Here is a 15,189-nt window from a genome sequence, read left to right on the forward strand (position 1 = left end):
AGAATTATTTTAAAAAAGAAGAAAGAATGAGAAGCTGAGCCTGGCCAATTGGACTCAGTGATTGAGCTTCGACCCATGCACCAAGAGTTCTCTGGTTCCATTCTATTCTGGTCAGAGCACATGCCTGGGTTGCAGGCTCTATTCCTAGCAGGGGACATGTAGGAGGCAGCTGATCAGTGTTTCTCTAAGTAAAAATAAACTGATGAACAGAATGGATACAGAGATGTGGAAGCATGGAACAGAGTGCTGAATGTCGGAGGGAAGGCTGGGGAATGTGGGTAGGTGGGAGGTAATCAACCAAGGACCTCATCTCTCATCAATGTCTCTCTCTCTAAAAATCAGTGAAAATATTCCCTAGCTGGTTTGGCTTAGTGGACCAAAGGATCCCGGGTTCAATTCTAGTCAAGGCACGTACGTACCTCGGTTGCAGGCTCCATCCCCGCCCTGGTCAGGGTGTGTGAGAAAGGCAACCAATTGATGTGTCTCTGTCACATTGATATTGACTGTCTCTCCCCCTCCACTTTCTCTAAAAACAAAATTAGTGGAAAATATCCTTGGGTGAGGATTAACAAAACAAAAACAGCAAATGCAAATCAAAAATATATTTTAAAAAAATAATAGAAAGCTGAAACATAGCTATCAAAGCCAGGAGTTTAACCCAAGCAGTCTGGTTATATACCCATTTTCTAAATAGGTAGTTCACCAGAAAATACCTATTTTTCTAATCCTTAATTTCCTCATCTAAAAAGCAGTCCTAAAGTAAAAACCCTAGGTTGTGGGTTCTGTCTCCAACTGATTGGTGTTTCTCACATCGATGTTTCTCTATCTCCCTCCTCTCTCTCTCAAATCAATAAAGCATATTCTCAGGTGAGAATTAAAAAAAAAACACATTTTGTGGTTCGCGTAGGTTACAATATACTTGAACTTGTCAAAGTCTACCTTCAAATAAGATGATGCCATTTATGTTGTAAGAACCTTGCAACATTTTCTATTTCCTCCCTCCCATCTTCTATTTCTGTCATATATTTTACTTTTAATAACCCCTCAATATGTGATTACTATTTTTGCCTTAAACACTCAATTATTTTTTAAGGATTTTTTTTTTTTTTGTCCACAGAAATGTATTACTAAAAATAAAGCAGGTGAAGGTTTTCTCGGGGGAAAAAAACTGTCACCATGGGAACCTCCACTAAAAATTGTGTTAATTTAATATCCTCTTCACTTCTGAACTGCTGCCTCCTTTCATATATTTTAAGTTTTAGTTTAAGTTAAAAATCATCATGATTCCCAGCTGGTGTGGCTCTGGTTGAGTGACATTCGATTCCAGGTCAGTGTACATGCCCAGGTTTGGGGCTTGATCCCCAGCAGGGGGCGTGTAGGAGGCAGCTGATGGGTCAACGTCGATGTTTCTGTCTCTCCTTTTCTCTTTCTAAAATAAATAAAAATATTTTTTTAAAATCAGCATGATGAAAATGAAGTGACATCTGATTCCTTGTTCAAGATTGCATTGGGCTACCCTACAATGGATACTTCAAGTGCTGTAGGTGATTGTCTGCCAAGGGTTCACATGGGTGGTGGCTTTCACACAAAGTGTTTTCAAGTTTCATCCATGTTGTAGTACTTCATTTCCTTTTTTTAAATTTTTCTTTTGTTGACATTACAGTTATTGCCCCACCCCTGCCTTCAACTTTTATGGCAAATTATAGTCCCTTATCTGCCTCTCTACCATATATTGTTTATCCATTTATTAAAGTACTTTTGACTTGTTTAAACTTTTTTGCTGTTATGAGTAATGCTGTTCTGAACATTAGTGTACAGATTTTTGCATGTGTATGTTTAACTTTATGAGAAACTGCCAAACTGTTTCTCACAGGGGCTGCTACATTTTATATTACCACCAGCATTGTATACAGTTCCAATTTCTTTACATTCTTGCTAACATTTGTTGTTTTGTTTTAGCTTAATTTTTGTTTTGGCTTAGCCAATTTATAGTTATTTTGAAGTCCATCTCAGTTATCTCTGGGTCTGTTCTGTTCATTGACTCATTTTGACAGTTTGTTGTGTTTTTCTTGCTTGTGTGTGTGTTTCTTTTTTAAAATTGAATTCTGGATATCATGTGTAGAATAATAGTAGGGACTGATGTAAATAACATTTATCCTTGGAAATGGCCACCTCTGCTTCTGTCAGACTGTTGGTGTTGGATATTGAACAGTCTAATCGCTAAGGGAGCTGACTTTGGTTTTGTTGTTGCTATAGTTACCTTCTGTACACTACAGACTTGAAATTCTTCAGCAGTGGGCTATCAATATCTTGTGCTTATATTGGGCCTGGGATGTTGAAGGGTTTTCCTCATTGTTTGTCTTCCACTGTCAACTTTTAGCAGGCCCTACTTCTCTGTGCCAACTAGAGGCGTTCTCGTCCTGCTCTTCCTCTTCCAATAGTAAACTGTTGATGCTTTTTACACAGTGTGAGAATCATACTAAGGCAAGGCCTCGTTCTCCTCCATGATGGTTTGGGTTTTTTTTGGAAATGTAGATATCTGTGCATAATCACCACCCACAGTTCTCTTTCCCAGTCCACACCCCGCCCCCCCCAAAAAAAAGATAACCACTGTTCTTATTTCTATCATTATATATTTATTTTGCCTATTCTTCAACTTCGTATAAATGAAATCATATAGTACTCTTTTGTTTCAGGCTTCTGTCACTAAACAGTTCTAAGATTCATCCATATTGTTGCATGGATGAATGCAACATACCAGTAGTATGTTTTATTGCTGTATAGAAGTTCAGTGTATTATTAACATAACACAGTTTATCAAAGACTTTTTAAACAATTGGATGATTGTCTATCTAATTAATCATCTTGCATTTATCTTAAAAGCTTGTAAATATCCTAAAAGTAACATGCCAACGGTATATTTGCCTTATTCCTCAGGCCAGAAACTTAAGGATCACTATTGACAACTTTTCTTATAACCCACTTGCAGTCTAATCAGAAAATTCAGTTTATTTCTCTTTCAGAGCTGTGGCCTGAATCCATCAGCTTCTTCCCACTCTCATATCTCTTGCCTAGAACTTTGCACAAACCTCTTCTCACTATTTCACTCTTGTACTAAGGTCTGTTCTGCAGGCAGCAGCCAGAGGAATATCTTTATTAAAGAGTTCTCACTTGCTCTCAACCTGCAGTGGCTTTCTTTCTCACTTGAGAAAGAAATTTAAAGTTCTTATCATGGCCCACAAAGCTCTTATCTGCCTCCAGCTACTTTATTTCCTACACCACTTTCTTTCTCTGACTTAACTTGCTGTTTCTCTTTGCCAGGGAGCTCTTGGCCCTCAAGAGGCCAATACCTTGCTCCCTCTTTTCATTCTGGTCTCAGCTCAAATGTCACCTCAGGGGAGAGGTTTTCCTTTAATGATCAAATCTAAAAATCCTTTCTAGCTTTATTTTTCTTGCCTTACCCTGTATTATTTTTATAGCACGAATAACTGACTATTTTCATTATCTGTCTCCCCACTGCCCTCCTTGAGGGCAGGGATTTTGCTTTTGTTGTTTGCTCAATCTAGTGTGTTTTAGGCCTCTTACATCAGCCCTTTGAAACTTGTTGTTGAATTATTGAATAAGGTACATCTTTAGGAATTTTGAGTAGATTTAATGTTGACGTTACTTATCAATTTCTAACTATAACACAGTATTCAAGGGATCTTTTTTTTCATAATGCTACATCATTCTGTTATAGGCCATGGTTCTCTTTGTTTGTTATTTTAATCCTCACCAGAGGATATTTTTCCCTTGATTTTCAGAGGGAGAGGGAAAGACAGAGAAATATCAATGTGAGAGAAACACATCGATTGGTTGCCTTCTGCGTGTGCCCTGACCAGGGCCCTGAGTAAGGAGGAGCCTACAACTGAGTTAGAAAGGAAGTTAATATTTGTTGCTTATTTTCTTTATGCCAAGAATTGTACTCTCTACATACTTGACCAGAATCAAACCTGTGACCCTTCTCAGGCTGATGCTCTATCCACTGAGCCAATCTGGCTAGGGCAGGTCATGGTTCTTTTTATCTCCCACACCTTTTCTTTTTGTAGTTATTAAAGAGAGCATTTGCTTAGCAATTTTCAAAAGCGTTTACTAAGAATTAGAAAAAGAATTAGTAGTAAACATTACCAATTCAAGAATTGGATTATTCCACATTGTTACTGACTTTGAAATTAAGCATCTGGTGACTGGGGAAGGGTGGTTTCTCTGTGTTTGCTTAACCAGCTGGTTGTTATGGAAAGGCAAAGGCAGATCATTATTCTTGTTGAAAGAAGCTGGGTATTCATAGACTTAATTTAAAGGGTGAGTTTTTGTCCAGTCAGCGTGGCTCAGTGGTTGAGCGTCAACCTATGAACCTGGAGGTTACGGTTCGATTCCTGGTCAGGGCACTTGCCCGGGTTTCAGGTTTGAACCCCAGTAGGGGGCATGTAGGAAGCAGCCAACCAATGATTCTCTCTCTTTGATGTTTCTCTCTCTCCCACTCCCTTTCTCTTTGAATTCAATAAAAATACATATTTAAAAATAAAAATAGCCGAAACCGGTTTGGCTCAGTGGATAGAGCGTCGGCCTGTAAAAATAAATAAAAGGTGAGTTTTGCATGGAAGATAATCTCATACCATATAAAAAGGTGTGTGTCATTCCCTCCAAACCCCCACCCCCATTTTCCTTGGTAACAGATTCCTGCACTTTGAAAACTGTGCTTTTTGTAAGAATTTTAGTGTATTTAATGTATGAGATACCATATGTTGCTGCAACCAATTTCTTGAACATTCATGTGAATAAGAAGAGCATATTCAGACTCACTAAACAGGATTAATTTACAAACACATTAAGACTCAGTCATTAATGAATATGATATTTAAAATTACATTGAAGTTGTAGCAGATGTCAGGTTAGCATACCTTCCACTAAATATTCAGCACTTTCCCCCAAATTAAAAACAAGTGGGGTTTTTTTCTTTGCAAATTGTTTTAAAGCCAATTCTGGTTAGTTTAAAACACACACAAATTTCTCTGAATTTTTTGATACAGAAGTTTTCTGAGACATGTTTTGTTGAAGTTAAGCTGGTACATGCTTTTATTCCCAAGGTGGTGCTTCTCTTAGGACATCCTGGCAATGCATGTGAGTGACTGTTCCTATTTCACTCTCCCCTGAAATACTGATAACCAGATTCCTAAGTTTTACCCATGCAGTTTTGCTTCCGATAAGCTGACTTTAGATATGCTTGATAACTAATAAGCTTCTTTAATATTCAGTATGGAGCTTTTCTGGCTACCATTAGATTTTTCAAATTTGCCCCTAACTTTGCTACTAGCACATGGCATTAGACCAGGGGTGAGCAAACTTTTTGACTCGAGGGCCACAATGGGTTCTTAAACTGGACCAGAGGGCCGGAACAAAAGCATGGATGGAGTGTTGTGTAAACTTATATAAATTCAAAGTAAACATCATTACATAAAAGGGTACGGTCTTTTTTTTTTTTTTTTTTTTTTTTTAGTTTTATTCATTTCAAACGGGCCTGATCTGGCCCGTGGGCCATAGTTTGCCCACGGCTGCATTAGACAGTAGCTACAGCTTCTAGGTGTTCTGTTATACACCCTACTCCCCTTTTTTGAAAAATATGAAATATGCTTCTTATACCGGTAACTTAGTCTACCCCTAATTTTTTAAATATATTTTTATTGATTTCAGAGAGGAAGGGAGTGGGAGAGAGAGATAGAAACATCAATGATGAAGGAGAATCATCGATCAGCTGCCTCCCGCACACCTCACACTGGGGATCTATCCGCAACCCGGGCATGTGCCCTGACTGGGAAACGAACCGTGACCTCCTTGTTCATAGGTCGATGCTCAACCATTAAGCCACACCGGCCAGGCAAGAATTTGTAGTTTTAAGAATAGGAATATGAAATTAAATAAAATAAAGGCAAATTGAATGAAAACAGTTAGAAAGGAAGTTAATATTTGTTGCTTATTTTCTTTATGCCAAGAATTGTGCCCTCGCCCTAACCGGTTTGGCTCAGTGGATAGAGCGTCAGCCTGCGGACTGAAGGGTCCCAGGTTCGATTCCGGTCTAGGGCATGTACCTTGGTTGCAGGCACATCCCCAGTAGGGAGTGTGCAGGAGGCAGCTGATCGATGTTTCTCTCTCATCAATGTTTCTAACTCTCTATCCCTCTCCCTTCCTCTCTGTAAAAAATCAATAAAATATATTAAAAAAAAAAAGAATTGTGCCCTCTACATAATTCTGTTCTATATTCCTGTATCATACTCTGATTACCTCTGTCCTTGTGTCTGTCACCCTATAATTGTTTACTGGTCTAACTCCCATCTTCTTGAGAGCAAATATGTTTTTCACCCTCATCATCAGCATTTAGCACATTGCACATAGTATTTTGTCTTAATAAGCACTCATATTGTGTTAATTTTTATTCCCACTTTAAAGATGAGAAAACAGGCTTAGAGAGGTTAGGCAATTTGTACAATGATGACTTTGTTAGTTTGTGGTAGAACAAGGAATTGAAATTGGGGTGTTTCTTAAACCTAGTGCCCTTTTTATTTTTTAAAGATATTTTAATTGCCCTTGACCGGAATTGAACCTGGGACCCTTCACTCTGCAGGCTGATGCTCTATCCACTGAGCCAAACCGGTTAGGGCTATAAATGCATTTTTAAAATATCCAGAAACTTAATAGATTGAGTTTCAGATTAAGTTTTAAAATATTGTATCATTTCAGTGGTTTGTTGTTTTTTTTTAATTTTGTTGATGTCTTTAGAATCAGGAAATTCTACAATTATTACTGAGCATAGATTTTTATACTCTTCTGAAAATTCCTTTGTGTGTCATTTTTCTTTTATTTTGGAACAAAAACAACTAAAAAAAGTGGGGAGGAGAGGATATAAGTTCTAAAGGAAACAAAAGATTAAAGTCCTTCTTTAATGTGAATGAAATTTGGCTTTTTAAAGTATGCTCTCTAAATTTTTCTTTGTAGGAGCCTCTATATTAAGTCAGTACTTGATTATATACGCAAGGACTTTATTGATTATCCCTAATTAGTTAGGGTGATTCTGGTTGCATTAACAAAAACTGTGCTGCAAAATGACTTAAATAGTCAGAAAATGTGGAATCTCATAACCATGGGATAAAGGTTCTTTCCATCAGTTGGATTGGGTCCACTTTAGAATTAATGTTCTACATCTGAACAAATTGTAGTTGGGAAGGGAATACATACATGGATTAGCAAAAATGCAAGGTTTCTAAACCAAATTACTGGTTACAAGAGATGGAATTACTGTGATTGGTTTTGGCTAATCAGGATCTGCCCTGGGAACTGGGGTCAAAGTCCTAAAATTTTGTCAATGACACAAAGAGTCGGGAGAGGGGAGTGAATCGGAGGGGTTTCATCACACTGTCCACTGGAGTTTCTTAATTGCCCTTCAAAAAAAAATGTGATGTAGCCTTAGCTGGTTTGGCTCAGTGGATAGAGCGTCGGCCTACGGACTGAAGGGTCCTGAGTTCGATTCTGGTCAAGGGCACATGCCCAGGTTTCAGGCTCGATTCCCAGTAGGGGATGTGCAGGAGGCAACCGATCATTGATGTTTCCATCCCCCACCCCTCTCTCCCATCCTCTCTGAAATCAATAAAAAATTTTTTTAATGGGATGTATAATTGACTTCCTGTCTTGTGGAATATAATTCTTCAAACAGGATGATGGAAGCATGGGGGTTTCTTTTACTATTCTCTGCTTCATACAAATTCCATAATAAAAAGTTTAAAAGAAAGCTAAATGGGGCACAAGAAAATAGAGTGATGGTTGCTTATGGCAACATTTTTCTAGTTTGGTGTTTTTCCAATCATCCTGCTCAATTTCTTCTCTGCTTATATGTAGAATTAACATATAATTCTTCCTCTCAAAGCCTAATATGGATATACCTTAATTAAAGTTGACACTAATACTTTAGTACTTACATAGAAGAGCAATAGCATGGTATTGGAATGGACACAGCTTCACAGGTTTTGAAGTTACAGCTTGGGTTTCAAACCAGATTCCCCTGTGTCCTCCCATTAGTAGTTATGAGATCACTGCAAGTTACCCCGTTTCTCTGAACTGCAATTTCTTCTCTAAGATGGGGATAACAATACCTATCTCATAGGGTTAAATGATTAGGATAAAAATATTAAATAAGTTTCTAGCATATAGCCTAGCATTTGTTGAACTCCAATTATGGTTATTTTCTTCTCTGTGAGGCTCAATTATCCTAGCCCAGTCTGATAGACATGGTAGCATTATTATAGTTGAGTTATAAGTGCGGATTGTGAAGTTATTAGAGCCCATCCCTGAATGTCTTTTCCCATTAACTATCTCCTACATTTGTGACATTTGCTGGACCTCTGCCTTTCACAATCATCATAGCTAGTTTCTTATGGTCAATGGGCAATATTAAGTTTTAGCTGTGGGTAATTAGGTTTTTTGGCCCAAGTCTAATAAATTATCTCAGTAGTTTAAAAATATAATTGTGTATGATGCTTATGCTGTCAACTCTTTCAAGTATGGTGAACCTTTATGCCTGAAAAGTAGAAATATACCTATTTCTAAGAATACTGCTCATTTCTGATTTTATAAAATAATATGTAGGAGACTTTTATTATTGTGCCTTTTGTAATCAGTAGTTTCTAAATAGGTGTAAAGTGTATGTTATTTTCTTTTAATGCTTTTTTGTCCCTTATTTATGTGGGGGAAAAGCTACTTCCTTATTCATTATGGAATTATTTAAGCTAGTTTGTCCTTCAGACTTCATATTCAAACTTAGCCAGTTCAGCAATAAGAGCAATACTTAGTTGCAGCTAGATGTGTTTAGGATGTACTTTATATTCAGAAAGAATATTTTACTGGGTTTATTTTAATAGGAAGTAAAATAACATTTTGATTGATAAAAAATAACAAATGTTTTTAAAGCCAAAGCCACAAGAGGAATTCATAATTATGTTTAGGAACTTGCTATTAGGTAATCAACTTTTAATTATATAAGGACAGTTATTCAGATAAAAGGTTAGTAATTTCTATCTAGTGTATTACAAGATGGCGGTTCACCAGGAATATCCTCACCCTCTTGAAGGTTATCCTAAGGTGTTTGTTTTAGGGTGTCTTTCTAACATCTCACATCTGCATTATATTCAGACATGGGAATTGTGTATCCCAGTAAGAACCACAGCAGCCGTCGTGGCTCAGTGCCAGGGCACTGCTTGAGGTTCTGCTATGTCCTGATCTGCACTAGGTGGGTCAGGATGAGAGAATTTTTCTGCCTCCATTCTCAGAACAATTGGGTTCATATTTAAATTGGTTATGATTGCTTGCTACATTCTCTACTTCAAGGACAAGGAATTTATTTTCATGAAGAAAAATTCCTTTTAACCGAGCAAACTATCATAGCTTTATTCTTTACTAAACTTCCTTTATCTGGGCCTCATTGTCTGAACTCAGTGTTGGGGCAGTAAGAACTGCAGTGTTTCACCCACATATAATTAAGGAGGTAGTGGCAGTAATTCCCCTTTCTTTTTTATTCATTCTCTTTTAGATTATCTTCATTTCTCTTCTTTTCTCCTCTTCTACTCAGCATTAGTACTCTTTTCTGTCCACATCTTTTTGTATCCTTTTTACTGTGTGTGTGTGTGTGCGTGTGTGCCTGTGTGTGTGTGTGTGTGGACAGAAGAAAGGCGTTCCCCATGTCCTCATCTCTCACTAACCTGTTGAGATCTAGAATGCTAACTAAGCTTTTCGTAATACATCTAACAAAGAAAAAGTAAGATAAAAATTATGGTTACTCTTATTTGCTCTCTGCATATGTTTTTGTCAGGTTGAACCATAAGAAGTTGTCAATATTTTCTTGACCCACAGACACAGATTTAACCTAATACTTCTCTAAGCAACCTTTAGCTATAAGTAGGATTTGGAAAGTTACCAAAATGGAAAAAATTGAGAAGTTTACTTTTTTATTTGCTTTGTTAAGGGAAGGCTTGGGGGGAGGGGGAGCATAAGTAATGAGTTTATTTTGTGGTGTAGGGGGACATGTTCAAGGAGAAATGAATGTCTAGTAGAGATTTGTAAACAGGATTTTTAAATAGAGAGATGAGATCATTGGCATATAGGTGGCACTTGAAAACATGAATATGAATGAGGTTACCCCGTGAGAGTGTAGTGAGAAGAAAAGACAGCCTATGGCTTCTCTTGCACACTGGGAAGTGGATCATGCAAGTAAAACTCAGATGAGGGCTATACATAGAAGTAAAAGTGTATTCATCATTTTTGAATGATTCACTAGTATGTAAAATTAAGCATTAACTATATGGCCTTGGAAATTTTAGTTCAGATATTACTCACTTGCATACTAATGCGTTTAAACATAGGCTAGAAGTTTTCGTGTTTCCCCATAAGAGATTAAAATGTATCTGTGGAAGAATATAAGCTCTATAGTTTGAGTATTGGGGGACATACCCTCCTTACCTCTGACATCTTGTTTGTTTATTTCTTTTTCTCTCTTTCTGTACTTCATTTAAGCAGTGTGTCACGTGGACATCCATTGTGATTGTTACCATTGCTACAGTCCTGAAGTGCTAGTTTGCTGTGCCATTCTGTCTGGGGTCCTGCCTCATCAGTCACCAGAATCCTTTGAATTAAAGTCTTGCAGGACTGTTTCAATGTGAAACACTTTCCAGGCAACAAAATGAAGGGAAGGAGTCTAGTACTACTGTCCTGCTTGAGTATAACAGTTCATAGGCATGGTCCTATAAGTTACTATTAGCTTAAAGGCCACATTAAACTATCTTATTGTTTAAAATTCTCATTAGTCTGATTTTCCATATGTAGAGATCAGATGGAAGCAGTAGCAAAGAATTGTGGGTTTTAAAAAAATAATCTCATATTAACATTTACCCACTTATTTTTTTTTTAAATATATTTTATTGATTTTTTACAGAGAGGAAGGGAGAGAGACAGAGAGTCAGAAACATCGATGAGAGAGAAACATCGACCAGCTGCCTCCTGCACATCTCCTACCGGGGATGTGCCTGTAACCCAGGTACATGCCCTTGACCGGAATTGAACCCGGGACCTGTCAGTCCACAGGCCGACGCTCTATCCACTCAAACCGGTTTTGGCAACATTTACCCACTAATTGACCTCCTTTGCAATGTCTCTCTCTGTGCCTTTCTCCCATAGTAACATCTCCCTCTGACTCTATCTTCTGCTCCATGGATTTAAAAGGATACTGGTGATTGCTTACATTGGGCCCACCAAGATAATCCAGTATAATCTCCCCCTTTTATTTATTTTTTTAAAGGGAGATTTTTTTTAAATTGAGTTTTAGAGACAGAGGGGAAGGGAGAGAGACAGGGAGAAACATTAATCAGCTGCTTCCTGCACACCCTCTCCTGGGGATCAAGCACGTAACCCAGGCATGTGCCCTGACCAGAATCTTAACTGCAACGTCATGGTGCACAGGACGAAGCCCTACCAACTGGGCCACCCTGGCCAGAGCTAATCTCTCCCGTTTAAAGTCGACCAATTAGTAACCTTAATTCCATCTGCAACCTCAATTTCCCCTTTTTTAAAAAAAAATATATTTTTATTGATTTTGTTGTTATTAATCCTCATCTGAGGATATTTTTCCATTGTTTCCTAGTGAGAGGGGAAGGGAGGAGGAGGGACAGAGAGAAACATCAATGTGAGAGAGACACATTGATTGATTGATTGATTGATTGATTCCCAATTGAGGCTTCAACTGAGGTATATCTCCTTGACTGGAATCAAACCCAGGACCCTTTAGTCTGAGGGCCGATGCTATATCCACTAAGCCAAATCAGCTAGAGCTGTTTTTATTCATTTTTAGAGAGAGAGGAAGGGAAAGGAATAGAGAGAGAAAAACATCAATGAGAGAAGCATCAGTTGGCTGCTTCCTGCATGACCCCTACTGGGGATTGAGCCCACAACCTGGGCCATGTGCCTAGGAATTGAACCCATGACCTCTTGGTTCATGGGTCGACGCCCAGCCACTGAGCCACACTGGCTAGGCTCAATTCCCTTTTGCCATGTAACCGAACATAGTTCCAGGTTCCAGGGATTAAGGTATAGATCTCTTTGGGGCGACCATTTTTCTGCATACACACTTATTTTAGGTTCAAAAGTTGTATAAGGCAGCTGGGACCAGGTGTAGATGAATCCAAAGTAGAGATCCTGACTAATGCTGAGGAATATGAATAGGACCAATAGTTGGGTTTGAGCTAAAAACCAATTACTCAGCAGTGTATGTACATGTTTGTAAACTCTCTTACTGGCATAAAGTAGTAGATTTGGTGTTCAAGAGAGAATTAGAAGGAGGTAACTTATTTTTAGTTACATCATGGTAGGGAAATGATTACAATATTAAAATCGATTTTATTTCTGTTTTATGTCATCCTTCAGAAGGAAATGTTCTTGATTTAATTAACAATTTTAGAGAAGCTGTGGATTTAATTTTAATTTTTATATTTTTATTACAGATATTTACTACCCTTAGATGCCACTCCTGCTATGGAGAAGATTGAAGAGCAATTTGCTAATCTGAACATTGTTAAACGTTCCTCAGGAACTGAAGAGCCTACTTATCTGCTTGGCATAGACACATCCAAGACTGTACCAGCAGAAAAAGGGAGCTTGGTTGCTGTTTTATGTTCTAATGGGTTAATCAGAATATATGATAAAGAAAGGTTAAACATAGTACGAGAATTTAGTGGACATCCTGGACATCTTAATGGTGTCAAATTTGCAAATTCTTGTGACATTGTATATTCGTCATGTACCGATAGCACAATAAAATGTTGGGATGCTCGATTAACCAGTGACAAACCTGTGCAGCTTTTCAAGGGTTATCCTTCCAATATATTTATCAGTTTTGATATCAGCTGTAATGATCATGTCATTTGTGCTGGTACAGAAAAAGTTGATGATGATGCATTGTTGGTATTTTGGGATGCAAGAATTAATTCTCAAGATGTGTCTACTACTAAAGACCCACTTGGTGCATACTCAGAAACACATAGTGATGATATCACTCAAGTATGTTTCCATCCCAGCAATCCCAACATGGTAGTCTCAGGTTCCACAGATGGCCTGGTAAATGTATTTGATATTAGTGCTGATAATGAAGAAGATGCACTGGTTACAACTTGTAACTCAGTTTCATCAGTTAGCTATATTGGTTGGTCTGGGAAAGATTATAAACAGATATACTGCATGACACATGATGAAGGGTTTTATTGGTGGGATCTTAATCATCTGGATACTGATGAACCAATTACATGTTTGAACATCCAGGATGTCAGAGAAGTAATGAATTTGAAAGGAGGTGTTTTGGACTATTTGATTGGTGGCCTATATCATGAAAAGATGGACAAATTATTTATTGTTGGAGGAACAAACACAGGAGTTATTCACTTAATGAGCTGTACTACATCAGGATTGAGCCATGTGACCAGCCTTCTGGGAGGGCATGCTGCTACAGTCCGCTCTTTCTTTTGGAATATGCAGGATGATTCTCTGCTGACTGGAGGAGAAGATGCACAGTTGTTACTTTGGAAACCAGGAGCAATAGAGAAGAAATTTACAAAGAAAGACAACATGAAAATAGCATCCTCTGTGTACCAGCGAGTTCGAACTCACAGTAACGATTCTTACCAGAGAAGGAAAAAGCAGTGATATTACATTGAGAGTTTACTTGTTAGATTTTATAGTTGCAAATAATTATTTTTGTGTACTACCTGAGGAAGACATGTTTAAAGTTCATATGTAAAAACAAGCCAGTTAGCAAACAGTCCTGGAAAAATGTTGAGAATGGTTTAATTCAATCTTCACGTATTCTAAAATTATTTTTTAAAGGCACCATTTGACTATGTAATCAGTGAATTGAAAGTAAAATTACTTTCCTCATTTCTAAAACCCATCTGTTGAGTTAGTAAATGTTGGGTTTTAAAAAATAGCTTTGATAAGAACTTTTTAGAAGTAGATGGCTGGTGTTACTTAAAAAAACAGGTGGTTTGGGCTGTTTTTTTAAGCTCAATTTTTTACATTTTAAATCTTTATTATTTACAAAACAAATGAGACTTTTTTTCATTTGAGTAGCTCCTACTTGCCTAATACACAAAGGTTACCTTGGAGTATTTAAAATAAATATTCTAATGAGTCTAAATAAAAATAAAATGATTTGACGTCTATTTAATGAAAATGCTTAGTAAATATTTGCATCTGTACTTAAATATTGTAGGTTTAACAGTGACAGGTATTTCACTGATGAAAAGGAAATTATTTTGTAAAATTCATTTTGAGACTCAAAGTGAATCTACAAAAATAAAAGTATGACAGCAGAATGGCTTTTTATTTCAAAATACCCTAATATTTTGTGATAAAATTTTCTTCCATAGTGTTTCATTCATCATTTTAAACCTGAATTTTTGTTTGCTGCTGCTGAAAGAATCTTAATTATAAAGTTAATTTCTGTAAAGGTTTGCTATCTCTTACTATGCTTAATTAAAAATAAAAATATCTTTATAGATTAAATTATTTGCAACAGTATTTTTAGAATATTTTATTTTTTGCATTAGAAATATTGTCATGAGAAGTACAAATGTTGCTGGCTCGGTGGTTGAGGGTCGACCTATGAACCAGGAGGTCCCTGATTCCTGGTCAGGGCACATGCCCAAAATCAAAACAAAAAGCTTTAAAAGGGGAAGGGATTATTAAAATGAAGTAATACCAGAGGCTATTCTAGAACCTCACTCTTCAGATTGAAAGGCCCAACAGAGTGGTAAGTGTAATGAATGAAAAAACCCACACCAAGGCATAGCACTATGAAGTTTCAGAACTATAAAAATAAAGAGAAAACCTTGAAAGTTTCCAAAGAGTGGGGAAAAACAATCACCTAGGAACAAGAATAATGTTAGACACTTTATTAGCAAATCAGGATGACAATGATGGACAAGGCCTTTAAAGTTCTGAGGACAAATTCCTGCTACCTGAACTTACTACCCTCTGCAAACTCCTGAGCAAGTAGATTATAATAAAGTAGAGGCCCGATGCACGAAAATCATGCAAGAGGAGGCCTTCCTTCCCCCGGCTGCCAGC

General features: G+C 37.4%; 1 protein-coding gene across 3 annotated transcripts in view; it reads left to right on the forward strand.

The window, feature by feature from the left end:
* Nucleotides 1-14,453, forward strand: part of WDR89 (WD repeat domain 89) — a 98,723-nt gene extending 84,270 nt beyond the window's left edge. For all 3 annotated transcript variants that reach the window (XM_015566465.1, XM_015566463.1, XM_006767632.2), the window contains one exon: nt 12,573-14,453. In XM_015566465.1, coding sequence (XP_015421951.1) covers nt 12,573-13,767 — 1,195 coding nt within the window. In that variant the 3' untranslated portion in view covers nt 13,768-14,453. The remainder of the gene's footprint in view (nt 1-12,572) is intronic.
* The last annotated feature ends 736 nt before the right edge of the window (nt 14,454-15,189 follow it).

The sequence above is a fragment of the Myotis davidii genome, unplaced genomic scaffold (genome assembly GCF_000327345.1).
Source record: "Myotis davidii unplaced genomic scaffold, ASM32734v1 scaffold281, whole genome shotgun sequence".
In the NCBI taxonomy this organism is placed as follows: domain Eukaryota; kingdom Metazoa; phylum Chordata; class Mammalia; order Chiroptera; family Vespertilionidae; genus Myotis; species Myotis davidii.